Source organism: Camelus bactrianus, chromosome 29 (assembly GCF_048773025.1).
Source record: "Camelus bactrianus isolate YW-2024 breed Bactrian camel chromosome 29, ASM4877302v1, whole genome shotgun sequence".
Taxonomy (NCBI): domain Eukaryota; kingdom Metazoa; phylum Chordata; class Mammalia; order Artiodactyla; family Camelidae; genus Camelus; species Camelus bactrianus.
In genome coordinates, this window is record NC_133567.1 from 2210424 (window position 1) to 2227845 (window position 17422).

General features: G+C 46.1%; 1 protein-coding gene across 2 annotated transcripts in view; it reads left to right on the forward strand.

Annotated features, from left to right (window-relative positions):
* SNTG1 (syntrophin gamma 1) overlaps window positions 1-17422 on the forward strand; it is a 117388-nt gene that overhangs the window by 22933 nt on the left and 77033 nt on the right. For both annotated transcript variants that reach the window (XM_010970710.3, XM_074354882.1), the window contains exons 4-6: window positions 3031-3088; window positions 3902-3945; window positions 4039-4080. In XM_010970710.3, coding sequence (XP_010969012.1) covers window positions 3031-3088; window positions 3902-3945; window positions 4039-4080 — 144 coding nt within the window. The remainder of the gene's footprint in view (window positions 1-3030; window positions 3089-3901; window positions 3946-4038; window positions 4081-17422) is intronic.

The window sequence follows — 17422 nt, forward strand, 5'->3', positions numbered from 1 at the left end:
TGGCTACTAAAGACGCACTTACCCGCCACTTTCCTCCTCTGTCAACACGGAATCACCTATGTTTAACCCTCTCTGGGGGGCACTTTCCAGACGTTGCCTCGCTTTCTCTCACCGTGATTCACGCTGGGACAGCACAGCTCGGTGACTGGTTAGTTCTCTGAACCCTGGCCGTGCCTCCGGGCCAGACCCACGGTAGGTCAGGAGAAGATGGCAGAGAAATGCGCCCTGGCCTCAGGCCCTTCAGAGTCTGGAGGGACAGTGGGCGCTGAGCACTGTGTCCAGGGGAGAAACGTGACCGCGGCTGTGACCCCGGCTGCAGCATGAGCCCCTGCAAGTAGGGGAACGAGACGACGGGGCCCTGCGGCTGAAACCCTGAACATGAGGAGAGTTTACACCAGGTTGAGAGTAAAGGGTAAAAGTGTTCCAGGCAGAGGGCGGCGCACGCGGACATCCGTCAGTGCCCGGAGTGATGGGGCGCAGGAGGAAGTGGGGGGGCTGGGCCCGTGGGCTGCTGAGGACCTTGGCTTTCGGTCCACGTGACAGGGGAGCCCACCACCTGTTCTAAACAGAGGGCGTCACGTTATTTGATTCCTGTCTGGAAAACCTAGAATTTCCCCACTTAGGTTCAGAATAAAATCAAATTAACTTTAATTGAACTGATCTGTCCTCTCATTTTATTCAATAAATGAAGGCGCTGTGATGTTCATTTCCCATTTTACATACAAAAGAAAACATTGACAAAATAGGGCTTCTCTGTGTCTCATTATGAAAAGGCAGCTGTAGGTCTGCAGTGCTGAGGGAGGGGTGGAATAACCGCGGTGACCCTCAGGAAATCGCTGTCTCAGCGGCCTTTTCCCCAGGCTGACCCTGGGGGAGGCTCCCCACTGTCTGGCATGGCAACTTGCTTGAAAAATCTGAGCACTGAGAAAGTGTTTAAATTCACTAGTGCAAGGAGGAAAAACTGTGAAAAGCAAAACAGCTGGAAGGAAACACTCTGGTGACAGCCCCCCAGCCAGAGGGACATGAACACGGCACTCTCTGCCCCCAGACGCCTGAGCCATGGTGTCTGGATGAGTTCCTTTCTCTTTAACAGCACGTAAAACTTCACCAGGGCATGGTTTACTTTAGGTAACCAGCTTTTTCTACTAAGAAATGGAGATGTATTCTTAAGCTATTTTCCTCAATTTCCAACTATCTCTACCTATAAACTGTCTGTTATGATGGGCATTTGATTTCATTGGTCATCTTCTTAGTTTCCATGTAAAATCATTCTGCAAGGTATTTTAAAGGATGAACAATTTTAGGTCTGGAAAAGCTTTAGACTTCATTTATTTAGTCACTCATTCATTCAACAAAAATTCCAAAGATTAAAAAAAGAATCATGATTCTATGCACTGACATTACACCAATGTATGAAACAAATTGCCAAAAAAATCCAATGCCTTTGTGGAACTTACCATCCAGTTCAGGACAGAGGAAGGAGAAAGAAAACAAACAATAAATGTAGGAAATGAGTAAAGACAGCAGTAGGCTAGAAGCTGATAAGTATATTGGGAGAAAGCTACATGGGGGGTTGGGAACTTGGAATCCTAAGAGGTAAAATAAAGAGGCTTGACTTTTGATTGGCATTTACTGTGCTAAGCAGGCACTCATTTCCCTAAATCTCCATCACAAACCCCTGTCCTCTGATCAGATGAGGGATTATCCTGGACAGAGTCAGGGTTTGCCAGCAACTCACCGACCAAAAGGCAAAAGCAGAATCGGGGCCAACGACGTGCCAAAGACGCCCTGCACAGTTAGAGGCTGGCTGGGCGGATGTCGGGGTGGTGGGAAACGGTGAGGACGGGGGAGCCAGGAGCCAGTCTGGATCTTACCCTGGTCGGACAATTTCTGCTGTTTTATTTATCACATCTCTTCTTAATATCCCGGAAGCAGAAAGGATGACTCACCAAGAAAAACTTGAAAACCACGCTTTTCTCAACAACTATGGCCCATCTTACATTTAAGTACGTTGACAGTTCGTCGCTGAAAGTGGACATTCATGGGGGAAAGAAAGTTCTAAAATCACTTTGATCCTTGAAGAGGAAAGGCTTAGGAGGCTCCCCTCTGGAGCCGCCTGAGTGTGCTGGGCTCACGTTCTGCGTGCAGTCTTACTCCTAATGCACTGATTCAATTTTTTCACTATTTCTTTCAACCTTCTCACCTCTGTAATATAAAACCATGACTTCATACAGGTAATTCAGGGGTTTATTTTATTTCCTTCTATAGAAGTTTAGCTTATTGTTTTGGGGGGTAAGGTAATAAGGTTTATTTATGTATTATTTTTTCAGTGGAGGTGCTGGGGCTTGAAGGATTGAACCCAGGACCTCGTGCCTGCTCAGCACGCACTCTCCCGCTGAGCTATGCCGTCCCCTTTATTTTTCTTTTTTTCCCCTATCTTATTTGGTCAGTTAGATAAAGCACGACTGCGATATTCTTGCCAGTTTATTTTATTCTGTTAAATGTTTAGCATGTGCTTTCACACAAAGAGAAATATAATGCTAGTTAAGAAACCTCCCCATCAGGCATGTGTACTCTCTGATTTTGTTGTATCAGTTTGTGCAGGTAAAGGTCTTTCTAGTCACTTAGCATCCAAAGCGGTCCTAGCTTGGTCACCAGCACAGTACAACTTGGCCAGATAATGGAACTACATAATCATCTACTGTTTGGAGCCCTAAATAAGAATTTTTACAATGGGAAGCCCTGGCGCACGTTGAAGAAAATGCCTATTTAAGTCATCACCAATCGTTATTTGGAAAATTAAAAATTTTCAAAGTCAACTGTTATTAATTAGTGGATTAATAGACAGTGAAATTATAAACAGATGTTTCTTGGGAGCACGGTCTACTTGGTAGAGAAATTCCACAGGTTTATTTAAATTTGATTTGGTGTTCATTAACACACTATTCATAGCCTATAGAGTTTTCTAACTCAAATTCCTATTTTTATTTTTTGAACTTAAATGCACAATATATGATTTTCTCTTTTCAGGGGGGAGCAGAACATAATATTCCTGTCGTCATTTCAAAAATCTCCAAGGAGCAAAGAGGTAAAAGTGTTAAGAAAACTGTACCATAGACGTTCCTTTGTACGTCACTGTCACGGAAGAGTAAAGATGGTAGTTAAGGGCCAGCAAGTCCTGTGTGACTGGCCAGCTCCTGGTTCCCCGCGGCCGGGTCTGCTCGTCGAGTCTGCATCTGGTATCAGCCCAGGGGAGGCCGTCTGCCACAGGAGGGCGGGGATGAAGCGGTCAGCGCGCGTGACTGTGTGGGAACTGGGGCCACATGCCTTCTCAGCGGTTTCATTAAACAAACGCAAACAAACCTAAGGGTTACAAGACATCAAATGCAGGCAATGCCTGACACATAGGTGCACACGTAGGCATTTCAGTTCTCATATGCAGTGTACCTCAGCCCTTACGGGATTCCATCCAGGAAGAACACAAAAGATGTAAAGCAACTGTTCCAGTGGCTGAAATCCCTCGGACAGCCTGGTGCTTGGAAGGAAGCTTGGAGCTGATTCCATCGCTGATGGACTGAATGTCTAGATCTGAACATTTGCATAGACGCCTTAAAATTACAAGTACACGGGAGCATTTAGGCATCCATCCAGAGGAGAGGCCATTCTTTTTAAGATCTGAAACAATAACATTACATGGAAATATCTCAGCATATGTTTCACTATTTGAAATGAATCATGATTGTTTTTGCACGTCCCTAGCTTGTGGATCTTTTAAGATGCTCCCTGTATAAGACGTTTCACTTTTTCCCTTTATCAGTTTTGACTTCATTTAATTAAAAACTCTTCCCTTTGCATGAGGAACACACACTATGCATAATCTGTTGTCCTTCTCCATTCACAGCGGAACTCTCAGGACTGCTGTTTATCGGGGATGCCATTCTGCAGGTAGACATTTTACCATTAGTTTTCACGTACAGCCCACCCATGCAGTCAGTTCACAGTACTCCACGTGAAACTATGCCTGTCTTTCCACTGCAGATAAATGGGATTAATGTGAGAAAATGCAGACATGAAGAAGTGGTGAGTTTGCTTTGTTTTGTACTAATACCACGACTTTCCGCACGGGCAAACGGGAATTGAGGGCATTGCTTAAAAACTATTTATTTTATTCATTAGGAAGATACGACCTGGTCCAGTGGGCTATCAGATTTTCAAATAATCTTTTATTTGATGTTTTTTTTTTTTTTTTGTATTAGCAACAGATCAGTGAGTATCACCCAGAACAGAATATAACTCAAAGAAATTCTTAAGGAGGGCCATTTGCTATGTTTTCCAGCTTTTCTGTTAACTTCTACCAATCTGTATCCACTAAGGATATCTCGAAGTGATATATATCTCTAAATCTTGGCAAATGTTTAAAAGCTTATAAGGAATAAAATGCATGTTTCTAAAACCTCATACAGTAGCAGAGGCCATGGGGCAACATACAGTCTGTGTGTCTGTGTGTGTCCATGTGTGTCTGTGTCTCTGTGTGTCTGTGTGTGTCTGTGTGTCTGTGTGCGTCTGTCTGTGACAGGAGACAGAAGCAGAGACAACACTCAGAGGCTCTCCATCCCGAGGCTCACGGGTGTAGCACTAGACAGGCCATCAGTGTTGACACGGTGTTTCCTGGATGTTGGTAAATGTGTATATCTGAAGCCGGGGCCTAATTCACTCAGTTTAGGTGACCCAGGAATGTGTATTTTAACAACCAGCCCAGTGAGTGCACTGTCGGGGGATGGGGGTGTGTAGCTGGGAGGGTGAGGACCGTCTCTCGGGGCCGAGGGAGGACGTGGAAAGTGAGACAGGAAGGAACTGGACAGGGTCTGGCTTTCACGAAACATTTTTCACAGCTGATGAAATAACATGCATAGAACCTTCACTGAATTCCTGTCTCAGCTCACATGGGAGAGAGAGGAAAACTGTTTAAAGGTTTGCGCTCAAGGGTCAAACTACATGAAAGCACTGTAAGCCGTGTGCTCCTCCGGGCTCTGGCTCATCTGGTTGTGGATGCGCTGCTCCTCTGCCGCCAGCGACTTGGAGAAAACTCTTCTGATATATTTACGTGTTTCAAACCTCAAAGAGTCAAGCGCAAGTGTCTGAAAAGTGCGCTGCTGGTGAGGGCTCTCCGCGCGGCCCTCACGGCCTGTCCCCGGGCATCACTCATCTGCTTTCTCAAAAATCCCGAGGGGGCCCCCCATAGACACTCCATGGTGAACATCGCAGGTCGACATCAAACAGGACAGAGAAAAGCAGTGTTCGGAGCAGGCTTCAGACAAAGGGCGCCCAGCACAGCGCGAGCACTTCGCTCTGCAGATTCATATGCAAATTTCAAACACAGCTTTGTAAGCAGAGATGTTTTAACTTTAGGAGTTTTTCAGAAGAACAAAGTGATCTTAAGCTCATCGTCCAGGGAGCAGAAGCAAGGGCATCTTCTTGCAAAACCGCACACTGCTCGGCAGAGTTGTGTCTGGACCCGCCCTTCAGAGCAGGCAGCAGACCCACACAGACGTGATGGGCTCTGATTAAATGGAGCGGCCTGGCGGGAGGTCAGACCCTGCAAATCGTGCCACTTCTCAATGGTGTTCCTTTCCAAGGAAAAGAGGTTTAGAATTGCACTGCAAACTGCATGTGGCTCTGCATGATAAATGGTTTGTTTGTTTGTTTGTTTTGAGAGGTTTAACCTTATCCTGAAATGTAGGTGCTAGTGTTCTTACTTAGTTCCAGCCTTTCACGTTCCAGCAGTTATTAATGCTTTTGTCTTCACTGTGAATTTCCTAAGCAGATGGATTTACCCCTCAGTGGGACTGAGATGTTGATCAAATGTGTAAGAACGGACTCACAGGGAAAGAAGAAGGCACAGCGAGCTTGTTATAGGAAGCTGATTCCCGCCAAGAGACCAAGCGCCACTCGCAGGGCTGGAGAACTCAGGTTTATTACGCCTGCAGGCCCAGAGGAGTTAGCGCTCCAAGCTCTGGACCCTGTCTGTAGGTTTACACAGGCTTTTATAGGGGTTTAGGTCTCGATTAAGTTTGCGCCATATGCAAGCGAGGTGTTAGAAATGGACCAGTCTGGAGTGAGCTTTTGGGAACCAATGGAATTTTAGGGGTAGATGCAAATGAGGTGTTAGAAATGGACCAGTCAGGAGTGAGTCTTTGGGAACCAATGGAATTTTGAGGGTAAGTTTCGTTTTCCTAGAAGCAAGCTGTTTTGCAGAAGCGCAAAAGCGGGAAGGTAATGGTCCTGCCTGGGAGGTCTTGCTGGTCCCTTTGTGGGTTTTGCTGCTTCAAGCTCAGAGGTGTAGATGGTTGTAAAATCGCATGCTGCCGCCCCCTAGTTCCTTATTCCTAGTCAGTGCCTCACAGAGCTGCGAATTCAGGGAGAAACCAGGAAGGTGTGGCACTAGGTGGTCTGCACATGTGACTTCTCTTTTATTCAGCCACTTGTGCACAGACTTGGTCAGAGGGCCTGCATCATTCTTAGATGCTGTCAACAGTGTAGCAACAGTGTTGCACTTCCTCCAGTAGTAACAGGGGGTTCCCCATTTCTCCAGCTAGCAGTTGGTGTTACCGGTTTTGTGGATCTGAACCATGTGTGTAGTGGTATCTCGTTCTATTTTAATTTACAATTTTTTAAGGATGAATGATGTGGGGCATCTTTTCAGATGCATATTTGCTCTCTTTGTATTTTCTTTGGTGCTGTCTGTTCACAAACTTGTCCAGTTTTAAATTCTGTTATTTGTTTTCTTATTATTGAACGTGACACATTCTTTATGTATATTGGAGGTATCTCCCTGTATGTATTGGATACAACATCAAATATATGCTTTAAAGTTATTTTCTCCGTCTCTGTGGGTGGGTTGCCTTTTAATTTTCTTAAAAGTGTATTTTGCGGAACGAAAGGTTTTTATTTTAATGAAGTCCAACACATCCATTACCAGATGGCTTTATTTCTTTCTCTAAGTCTGTGTCACTTTTATTTATTTGTTGTTGTCATATTGCACTAGCCTGGGCTTCCAGCATGATTTGAACAGGTATTGTGAGAAAATATGCCTTTTTCTTGTTTCTGGTCTCAGTGGGAAAGAGTCCAGTTTCTCACCATGAAGTATGACGTTAGCTGTGGGTGTTTTGTAGAAGTTCTTTGTCAAGTTGAAGAGGTTCCCCTATGTTCCTAGTTTGCAGTGAGTTTTAATCATGGTTGTATGTTGAGTTCTTTCAAATGCTTCTTCTGCCTTAGTTGATATGACCATACTTGCTTTGTTTTTTAGACTTTTGATACGTGGATTATATTGGTTGAATTAAAAATGTTAAATCATCCTTGCTTGCCTGAAATAAACCCAATCTGATGTGATATACAGTCCCTTTTATACGTTGTTGGGCTTGATGTGCTGATAATTTTTTGAAAATCATTGCATAAATGCTCATGAGATATATTGGTCTTAATTTTCTTTTTCTGTAATGTTTTTAAAATTGTTTTTGGTATTAGGATAATGCTGGCATCAAAAAATGCCTTAAGAAGGGTTGCCTCTGCCTCTGTGTTCTAGACGAGATCATGGACGGCTGGTATTAATGACTTCTTCACCAAATATGTGGTAGAATGCCCAAGGACATTTTCTGGATTGGATGCTTTTTTCTAGTGTTATTATTATTGGTTCCATTTCTTTACTACCAAAGAATATAGGCTACTTCCAGAGTATCTGTCTCTCCTTGCGTGAGTTTTAGCAGTTGTGTCTTTCAAAGAACCGATTCAAGTCATCTAGGTTATCAGGATTGTGGGCTTAGAATTGTTCATATTGTTCCCTTCTTAACCTTTTCTTAACGTCCGTGGAATCAGCAGGGATGCCCCTCTTTCATTTGTGATATTGGTCATTTGCATTTTCCCTACTTCTTAGTCTGGCTGGAGGTTCACTGATGTTTATTGATCATTTCAAAGAAGAAGTGTTTAGTTTTGATAACTTTTTTCTGTTGTGTGTGTGTGTTTTCCATCTCACTGATTTCCTCTGTGATTTTGTTTCCTGTGTTCTTTGGGCTTTGACTGCTCCCCTGTTTCTAGTTCCCTAAGCGGAAGCTTAGATCATTGACTTTAATCTCCTTTATGAATATATGAATGCATAGCCATATAAGCACATTTTACATGAATTTCGCTCTAAACATTGCTTTCACTGCTTCCCACAAATTTTGAAAAGTTCTACTTCATTTTTATTTAATTCAAAATATTTTTAAATTTCTCTCCAGACTTTTTCTTTGACTCCTGTGTTAGATGGAAAGGTATTCTCCAGATGTTTGTGGGACTTCCAAGCTATCTTTCTGGAACTGACTGCTACTTTAAGTTCTTTGTTGTCCGGGGGCACAGTGTGTAGATTTATATTCTTTCAAAATTGTTAAGTTTTGTTTCTGGACTAGAATCTGGTCTATCTTTGTGAATTTTTTATATGAGCTTGGGAAGAATAGAAAAATCCAATGCATTTTGCTGTCTTTGGATGGAGTATTGGGCCAAAGTCTGTTACCGCCGTTCCCTCCTTATCGGCAGCCTTGCTTTCCTGGATTCAGTGACCCACGTCAACCACAGTCCAAAGATACTAAACAAAAAATTCCGGGAAGAAGGAACCCGCGCGTTTTACGTGGCGCGTCCCGCTGGGTGTGGTGCTGACGTCCCCGATGTCAGCGCGTCCGCGGGGGCCGCGTCTCCCTGCTCCCCGCCGCGCCCGCCGCCACCCCACAGCCGCTGGGCTGCTAGGTCCGCTGTCCGGCGTCGCCCTGCGTGCGATCAGGCGACCCCGATTTTGCTCAGGAACGTCCCCGGAGCGCAGGAAGAGCGGCGCTGCGGCTCCCTGAGCCACAGAGAAGCGGTGAAGTGCCTCCCGCAGGTGAAAAGCGTGCTCGGGGCGTGGCGCCGACAGGGGGCGCGCGAGCTGGGCGGCCGACGCCTGCCCGGAGAAAGGCCTTCCGCCCCGAAACTGCCAGGAAGGAGACGCGAACGTGCCCCAGGTTCGCCGTTGCCCCTCACGCGGCGAGAGTCAGGGCCGTGTTTCCGGGGTTACGTTGCGGTGCTCAGTTAAGACGGAAAAGGCGTTAACTTTGTGCGATAAGATAATTTGAGAGCGAGGGAAGCCACACTCACATGACTTTGTGACAGGATACGGTTCCAGTTGTTCCAGTTAATTATTACCCATTGTGGTTCGTCTCTTGTTGTGTCTAATTTATAAATTAAACTTCATCACAGGTGGGTACGTCCGGGATAAAACCGTCCACACAGGGCTCCGGGGTGCCCGGGGCTCCAGCCATCACCGGGGTGGTGGAGCGCGCCCCCTGTGGACGGGGGAGGTACTGCATAGCGCTTGAGTGACTGCTGTTCAGTCGAACTCCGTCCTCACCGAGTCGCTGCCTGCTTGAACTCTGATACTGGATACGTCTGCTTCTCCTTTGAGTTCTATCAGTATTTGCTGCACATATTTTGCTGTTTTGTTGTTAGGTGTTTAGCAGCACTACATATCCACAGGGAGTCCACCACTTAATTGCTGTTTAATGCTTCTCTTCAGCCTGGATAATTTTTCCTGTTCTCAGGTCAGCTTTGTGCGTTCATTTCCTATGACAAATGCACTGTACTAATGTGGGACGTTGTAACAGGGGAAGCTGAGAGTAGGCTGTATGGGAACCCTGTACTATGTTTGTTCAATTTTGTATAAACCTGCAACTGTTCCAACATGAAACATTTGCATTAAACATGAATAGAATGGTACTTACCATGATCTCATTTACTTTTCCTTGTCTTTGACTTTTATTTGTTCTCTGCCTCCTGTCAGAACGTCTGCATCTTGGGAGTGAGAACCGTCTCTCTTCCCTCCAGTGCTCTGCGCGCTGACCCGGGGCAGGCGAGCGTGAGCCGCGGGCGCAGTGACTGAGACAGCCCCGCTGGTGTCAGGGTTCTCCTCCCCTCTTGTAAACCTCGCTCCTGCTTCGTTTCTCACTCTTTCCAAGTAATTCCCACAGCTTTCGTATCAACCGACATAGTAGCTTTTACCAACATAAAAGTTTCAGACAGCAGCCCTTGGCCTGCTGGTTTTGAAACACTGTCTTTCCTTCTCCCAGCAAGAGCCGCGGGATAGAGTGGAGGCAACGGCACCTCGTCTCCACCTACCGCTTGCGAAAGCTCCCTTTGAGGTGCTCTTCGGGCTCTGAGTCATTCTTAATGCGTCTCTACACTTGGTTGCTTCAGGATTGAATCCGGCTCCATTCTTCAGTGACACATTTTAAGTTTTGAGCTCCTATTTATCTGCTTCTGTGTCCCAGCTGAGGCTTTCTGAATGAGATACAAGGTTTGAAAAGACTTTGTTTGAGACCCTTTCTGCTCCTGAAACCCGACCGCGGTCTTCCTTCCCCCCGCTGGGGTGACTTGCCAGTCGTCACGTTGGGGCGCTGTGCGGTGTTTCGCCTTCAGGACTTCTGGGAGAACGCCCTGCTCTTCCTTCAGCAGTGAGCTGTGTCCGTGGAGCGCGCACAGCCGAGGGCGGGCGAGGGGGTGTGGGCAGCAGCGGGCCGCCCGCCTGCTGCTCCCTGAGCCTCAGGCCCAGGGGCCCTGAGCCGGGCCCGCCGTGGGGCGGGGGCCCCGGGGGTGTGGGCAGAACCAGGGTCAAACCCGAGTTCTTCCGATTCGACTTAGTGTGATTTCCGACCAAACACAAGCGTTTCCCCACACTGAGTGAATTTAAAGACAGTAAAATGAAAATACAGGTACTGTATTTACTGGGGAAAATGTGTATATCAGCGGGTCCATGCAGTTCAAAGGAGTGTGGCTCCAGGGTCCCTGTGTTTACAAACGTTGCCTCTTTCTCTTTCTCAGGGTGAGTGGTGTGTCCTCAGGCTGCCGCTGGCTTGGTTTTCTGGGGGTTTATCCCGTGTTAGACAGCTCAGTAGTCTAGGTCTGGGAGACCTGCTTGTGGCTCTGAAGGTGAGAAAGTGAACGCGCAGGCCTGGTCAGAGGCTGCCGAGTGCGTCTCACTGGTGCCCCATGCATGTGTTGAATGCATTTATTAATAAAGTACTTCTACTCTGGAGGTACACAGAGACTCTATAATAAAGCATTTTATGTGAAACCCTTCTTTCCATTGAAACTAATTATTTTCCTACGTTAGCTACATGTGTGAAGTAAGCACGAGACACCAGGCTCTTCTCTGAGCATCTCCCTGGTGCTGAACCACCTGGTCTTCGTGAAGTCGCTGGGGAGAAGCAACTACCGCTGTTGGTTCACAGGGAGCAGGTGTGTCCTAGAGGGATAAGTCAGTACCCCGGGCTGTTCAGCTGGCCAGTTGCGGAGAGAGAACTCAGATGAACGGAATCTCACGCTAGGGCTCAGGTTTTAACAAGGACGTGCCATCTGGAGTGAACGGTTTGGGGTGATTTTGTTACAGTAATCTTTCTTCCAAAGACATAGTCAAAGTTAAAGTTCTTGGCTGTTTTTTTTTTTCTTTTCTTTTTCATTAGGAATGTGATAGAGTTTGGGTGTTAAGGGACTCTTCTGATTATTCAAATTTCTGTTCTGAATCTCATCTGATGCCAACCATTTTTCAAAAACTTGAAGTGTAGTTTGTTTAAAACATTTTGTCAATTTCTGGTGTACAGCATAGTGATTCAGTTATACATATACATATATTCCTTGTCATTCTTTTTCATTAGAGGCTATTACACGATATTGAGTATAGTTCCCTGTACTATATAGTAGGACCTTGCTGTTTATCTATTTTATTTTATTTTTAAAAAAAATTTTAATTGAAGTCTAGTCAGTTCACAATGTTGCATCAATTTCTTGTGTCCAGCATCATGTTTCAGTCATACACATACATACATATATTCCTTTTCATTACAGGTTACTACCAGATATTGTATATAGTTCCCTGTGCTATACAGCATAAACTTGTTGTTTATCTATTTTGTATACAGTAGTTAGTATCTGCAAATCTCAAAATCCCAATTTATCCCTTCTCATACCCTTTCCGCCCTGGTAACCATGAGTTTGTTTTCTATGTCTGTGAGTCTGTTTCTATTTTATAGATAAGTTCATTTGTGTCCTTTTTTTTTTTTTTTTTTTAGGTTCTACATGTAAGTGATATCATATGGTATTTGTTTTTCTCTTTCTGGCTACTTCACTTGGTATGAAAATCTCCAAGTCCATCCGTGTTGCTGCAAACGGCATTATTTTATTCTTTTTTATACCTGAGTAGTATTCCTGTATAAATATACCACAGCTTCTCTCCAACCATTTTTAAGTGCTCCAAATCTGTAGCATGTTTTGTGTGAACAGAAAAATGCTTTCTCTCCTGCAGCCTCTGGAATGGGTTTCTTAGTGCCTGTTCTCCACCTCTGTCCCCTCTGGGGGGACATTCTTGGCTGTTTTCTCTGTCCTATCCAGCTTTCCTCCACCGCCTCAGTGTCCCTGATGGCTTGTCTACCGTGTCTGCAGAGCCTTAGGTTTAACGTGGCATGAGATCTGTGTATCCTGCTTCCTCATGACTCCCTGGGGATCCCTGTCCCATCATCTGATCTGCCAGCCCAGGCTTGAGTCCAGCACCAGCGTGGCTCCTGGGCCCGGCTGCCGTCACCCCCTGGGGGTCCTCTGTCTCCGGCTGGCTGTGGGGCTCTGCTCCTCGTCTGTGCACTGCCTCGCTCTCTGCTGACACTGTCCCCAAATCCCTGACTTCATCCTCCTGTCTGAAATACCTAGTTTCTGTGACAAGATCTTGACAGTTCCAGATACTTATCTGTTTCAGATTTTCCTGGGCCCTTAATGAATGCGGTTAGATATTTTTATTGTAGAATTTCAGTGAATGTTTTGTTGATTAGGAGATTAAATTGGATGAGGAAAGTTTATAAAAATAGGTGAATTCCTAAGAATGGAGACTATAAAATCGTCAGGCCTTGGTCTAACTGAGAAAAGAACACCTCGGGCTGGAACTCCATATAGAATATCTTAAATGAAATACTTGCACGTTGTTTCAGCCCTTCCTACCGCGCATCTGACCTTTCAGCCCAGCGTTAAGCCTCTCCCTCTGTGCCCCTCGTCCCTGCCTTCGCCCCACACTATCCCTGCCCTGGCTGCGGGGCCCAAGGGAGTCGGGCAGATACCATCATCTTGGCCTTCCTGGAAGTCTTCTCCAGCAGGAACAGGTTTAACTCTGGGCAGCCCACTGTCAGGTGCGAGCAGCTGCCTTTGGGAGAGGTTCGGCCACTTTTAGTCCACAATGTGAGATATCTTGAAAATCACAGGAGAGAAATATGCCTGCGTCCACTGCAGCAGTTGGAGGTGTAATGCTTAGTTCACTTAAATTTATTTACTATTTACCCGGAGAGGCTTTCGGGCAGTGGACACACAACATCATAAAAATCCAAAGAAAATAAACGGAAACAACCTGCCGGTTAGCACTAAAATAATTAGATGAGGTACACCCTTGGCATGAAAATGGCAACAACGCAAAGCTGCCAGAAAGCACTTATGTCTCAGGTCTTTCCCTCACACTGGCTTGATGCTGAAGGTCTGGTCAAAGGCGTTTTATATTCCTAACAGAAGTCGCCTTTGATGCCCAGTCTAATCTATACAATTATAATTAAAGCCTTAAAATGACTGAATATATACATGTTCATGTATAACTGAAAAATTGTGCTCTACACTGGAATTTGACACATTATAAAATGATTATAAATCAATAAAAATGTTTTAAAAAACCTTAAAATGGTTAAAAATTGTTTATTTTCACAACAGAAATCAGCCTGTATTTAACAATAAAAAATATTTCATTGAGAGAATTACAGGTGGCGGAAATGAGGGAACACACATTTAAGCTGATGTAGCTTAAATACTATGAGAGACACAAAGCCATGATTAGCATTATTTTTATTAACAAACAAGTATTGAGTATCCAATGTACATACACATCACAGCTCTCGGATAAGACCATCGGACTAGAAACTCTTTTCTCTTTGCAAAGTGTGTCTTTTGAGAGGACAGCTCCCGCAAAGCAGAGCTGCCGTAGTTTGAAGACAATCTAAGAGAGAGTTAGTGACTGATAGACTAAAAATATATATTTGTGCTTTATTTTGAGATTTTCACACTTTGTCCCTATAATCACTTACGGTCTGAATATTCAAGGAGTGTGAAGTTTGTGCTTCTCACTGGGCAGCACATAACTTGGACCACATCAAATGAAACTCAGAGCCTCTGCTGTGCCCCCATGTTACCACCTCTGCGACGGCACATGAAGTGGCCTCCGCTGTGTCACTCTGGACTGGGTGAGATAACGCCTCGTGTCTCTCTGAGATGAGTTCTCATCGGCAGTCGGGAGGAAGCTCTGTATCTCCCAGTTGCCCCAGAAAGAGCCGGATGACAAGTTGGGGAAATGTCTAAGAGTTCCTTTTGAGTCTCTTGGCTGAGCAAAATCAAAGAGGAGACGTGCTGGGTTGTGCCTAGTGGCGTCCTTCAGGAGGCACTCGCTATTGCTCCCAGTTGGTGGTGTAGTTTCTGCCCGGGGATGAAGGTCCCAGGGTCCGCCCAGCCAGGAACAGAAACAGTGCTGGTCCTGGAGCTTCAGCCGCGACCCAGGTGGCACAGACACACTGACAGAGCCTCCAGCTTATGATGCCCAGACAGGAGTGGTCAGCGGTGCTGAGGGGACGGCTCCCCACCAGTGATCTGGCAGTTGGGGCCCCATCAGTCTCTTTGTCTCCCTGAGCTGAGCTGGGAGCTGCTGCCCAGGTTGCTATGGAGACAGGGGGACAAGAGACAGGAGGAAACGCATCCTTTCTCCTCTCGTGACTGCAGACATGGACCCCCCGCTCAGGATGGCAGGTGTGACGACGGCAGGTGGGGAGAGGGTGAAGGCATTTCCACCACGTCGGGCTCGGGCAGGGAGCCCCGCATCTCTTCCTCCCACCTACTTACACCTGCTTTTTGTAAAAATGGAAGTATAGTCGATTTATAGTGTTTCAGGGGTACAGCAAAGTGAGATATATATATATATATATATATATATATATATATATATATATCTTTTTTGGATTCTTTTCCATTATAAGTTATTACAAGATATGGAATCTAGTTCCCTGTGCTCTACAGTAGGTCCTTGCTGTTTACTATTTTATGTATAGTAGTGTGTGTCTGCTAATCCCAAATCCCTAATTTATCTCCCCTCCCCTCCTTCTGTTTTTCAATATAAACGCTGGTGAGAATTACAGCCAGTGGTTTTCTCCAGGGCGGCTTCACTTGAAACACCACGTGGGAGTTCACCTACCCTCCGTGGACTCTCATTCTTCTAAAATCTCTAACTGAGCATAAACCAACTCAGCTTCATATCTCAAGTGACCAGCCTGTAGGCTTCTGAAATGGGCATTCATTGTCTTCGACTCATTGAAAGAGACAGAGCTTGAGTTCCCTGGTACCCAGCCACTGCCCTGGGGCCACGCCAGATCCGTAAGATTCTAGGCGGCCTCTGACACGAGGTGGCTTTGGACCAGAGGGGCTGATGCCCTGGCACCCGCTGTGTTTCACACGTTGTCACGATCCATTTACTCTTCCCTTAATGTGTCTTTGGATTCAGATGAAGGCTTACGTGGTTTTCAGAGGCCTGGAGTGAGGAGGTCTGAAGGAGGGAACAGGAGGGTTCCCCGAAGAGTCTTTTTGGTTTTTGCTTTTGTCATTTGGGGACCAGGTAGCAGGATGTCCTTTGGGACTCTTCCAAGTAGAAAAGGAGACTTGAGAGACGTCTGAGAAAACAAAATCAAAAGGCAATAAGTTGATAATTTGCTAAGGGCCATCCTTCTGTATTCTCAGTAATTTCCATGCACATAAGATGAGGACACACTCAGTTTCCAGATAAAGTGCCTGCGTCTCATAAAGTCACGCATTCTGCCCAGTTCAGTAAATACCTGAATGGCTTTTATAACTGTCAGGTCTCCACCAGTTTTGTGTGTGATAGATTCCTCTGAAGACTGAGATTGGAAGTAGCAAAGTGAATGTATTTTCCTTCAGGTATTTAGCAACATATAAGGCATATTGTTTTCTCCTCGGTCATCTAACACATAACATTTGAGACACACAGCTCTGCTCTCGAGTATCTGAAATGACCGGGCTTGCAGAGGAGCCACTGCTCCCCAGGGCCGGACAGCCACGCTTCTCCCGTGCGGACTTCGGGCTCGGAGGAGACGCTGGCGGAACCTGCCCTGGTGGCCCAGCCACGCTGCCCGTGTCTCAGGGTGTTCGTGCTGTGCTCAGCGTGCACCCCAGGGGGACGGCATTTAAAAGTCAAAATAACACGTTTAAGTGATTTCCATGATAGGATGAGATGACAGAGTGTGGAAGGAAAGGGTACAGGCAGTTCAGATAGTGACTTCTTAGTTCTGTGTTGTGCCAACAGGTTGGGATAAAATGCACAAACACACACACTTACAACTGTGTCTAAGGCTGCACATCCCACGTGGTGTCGCCACACCCCGCTTTGTTTTTCAGACGTTGGCAGTTCGTTTTGTATTAGGTGATCTGACGCAGAATTCTACAAAAACAAGGAAATGTGATCTCTCTCCTTTCCTTCAATGATTCTCCTTAAATTGGGTGCACTGTTTACAAACTAGACACTCGTGTCGCTGTGGTGTCGATGTTGTGGATTCAGAGTAAATACGTGTGTTGCTTCTTGCAGGCTGCTGTGGGCGCACAGTGTTACCACCTGCACCTCGCCTGACTCCGTGGGCTCTGGTCCCTTTGACGGCACACTGTTTCACGCCCTTGTGGGGCTGGCTTGGTGCAGTTGATTCACCGTGTGTCATCGGGCCCCCACTCCCCCTGCGGGTGCTTCTGAGGAGGTGGAGGGGCTCTCGCAGGTCGGGCCCCGCACCGCTGCATGGGTGGGGGCTGCCTGTCCCGCAGGGGGCGGCCGGCCCTCCCTGGGGAGGCCCCGGGCTTCCCAGTCAGCTCCGCTTCTCCCGTCTGCCTTTCGGAGTTGCACCCCCGTCGTCTCGCGCTTTCCTCGGTGTTTGCTAGTTGTACTTACTGGGTGAGAGAACTTTACCACATCTCGCAGGGACCAGAAGTCACTCTCAGTCATTTTGACAGTCAATTCTTGAACGACCTAATGACAAACCCTTTTTCTATGTTTAATGACAAATTACGCTCACGTGATTGTTACCTGCTTCGCTGTGTTCTTAACTCCCCTCTTAGTTTGTGAGATAATTATGGCTGTGCTTAGATCTTCTCCAGCTATGTTTGCTGCAGGTGACCCTCAGCTCCTTGACCTTTTACTATTGCTTGCATTGGTCTTGGTGTAATATTTTGAGAAACTAGCATCTTTTAACTGGAAGAAATAGACCCAGTAATTCCATAATTTGGAAAGTTTTGCAACTCATTG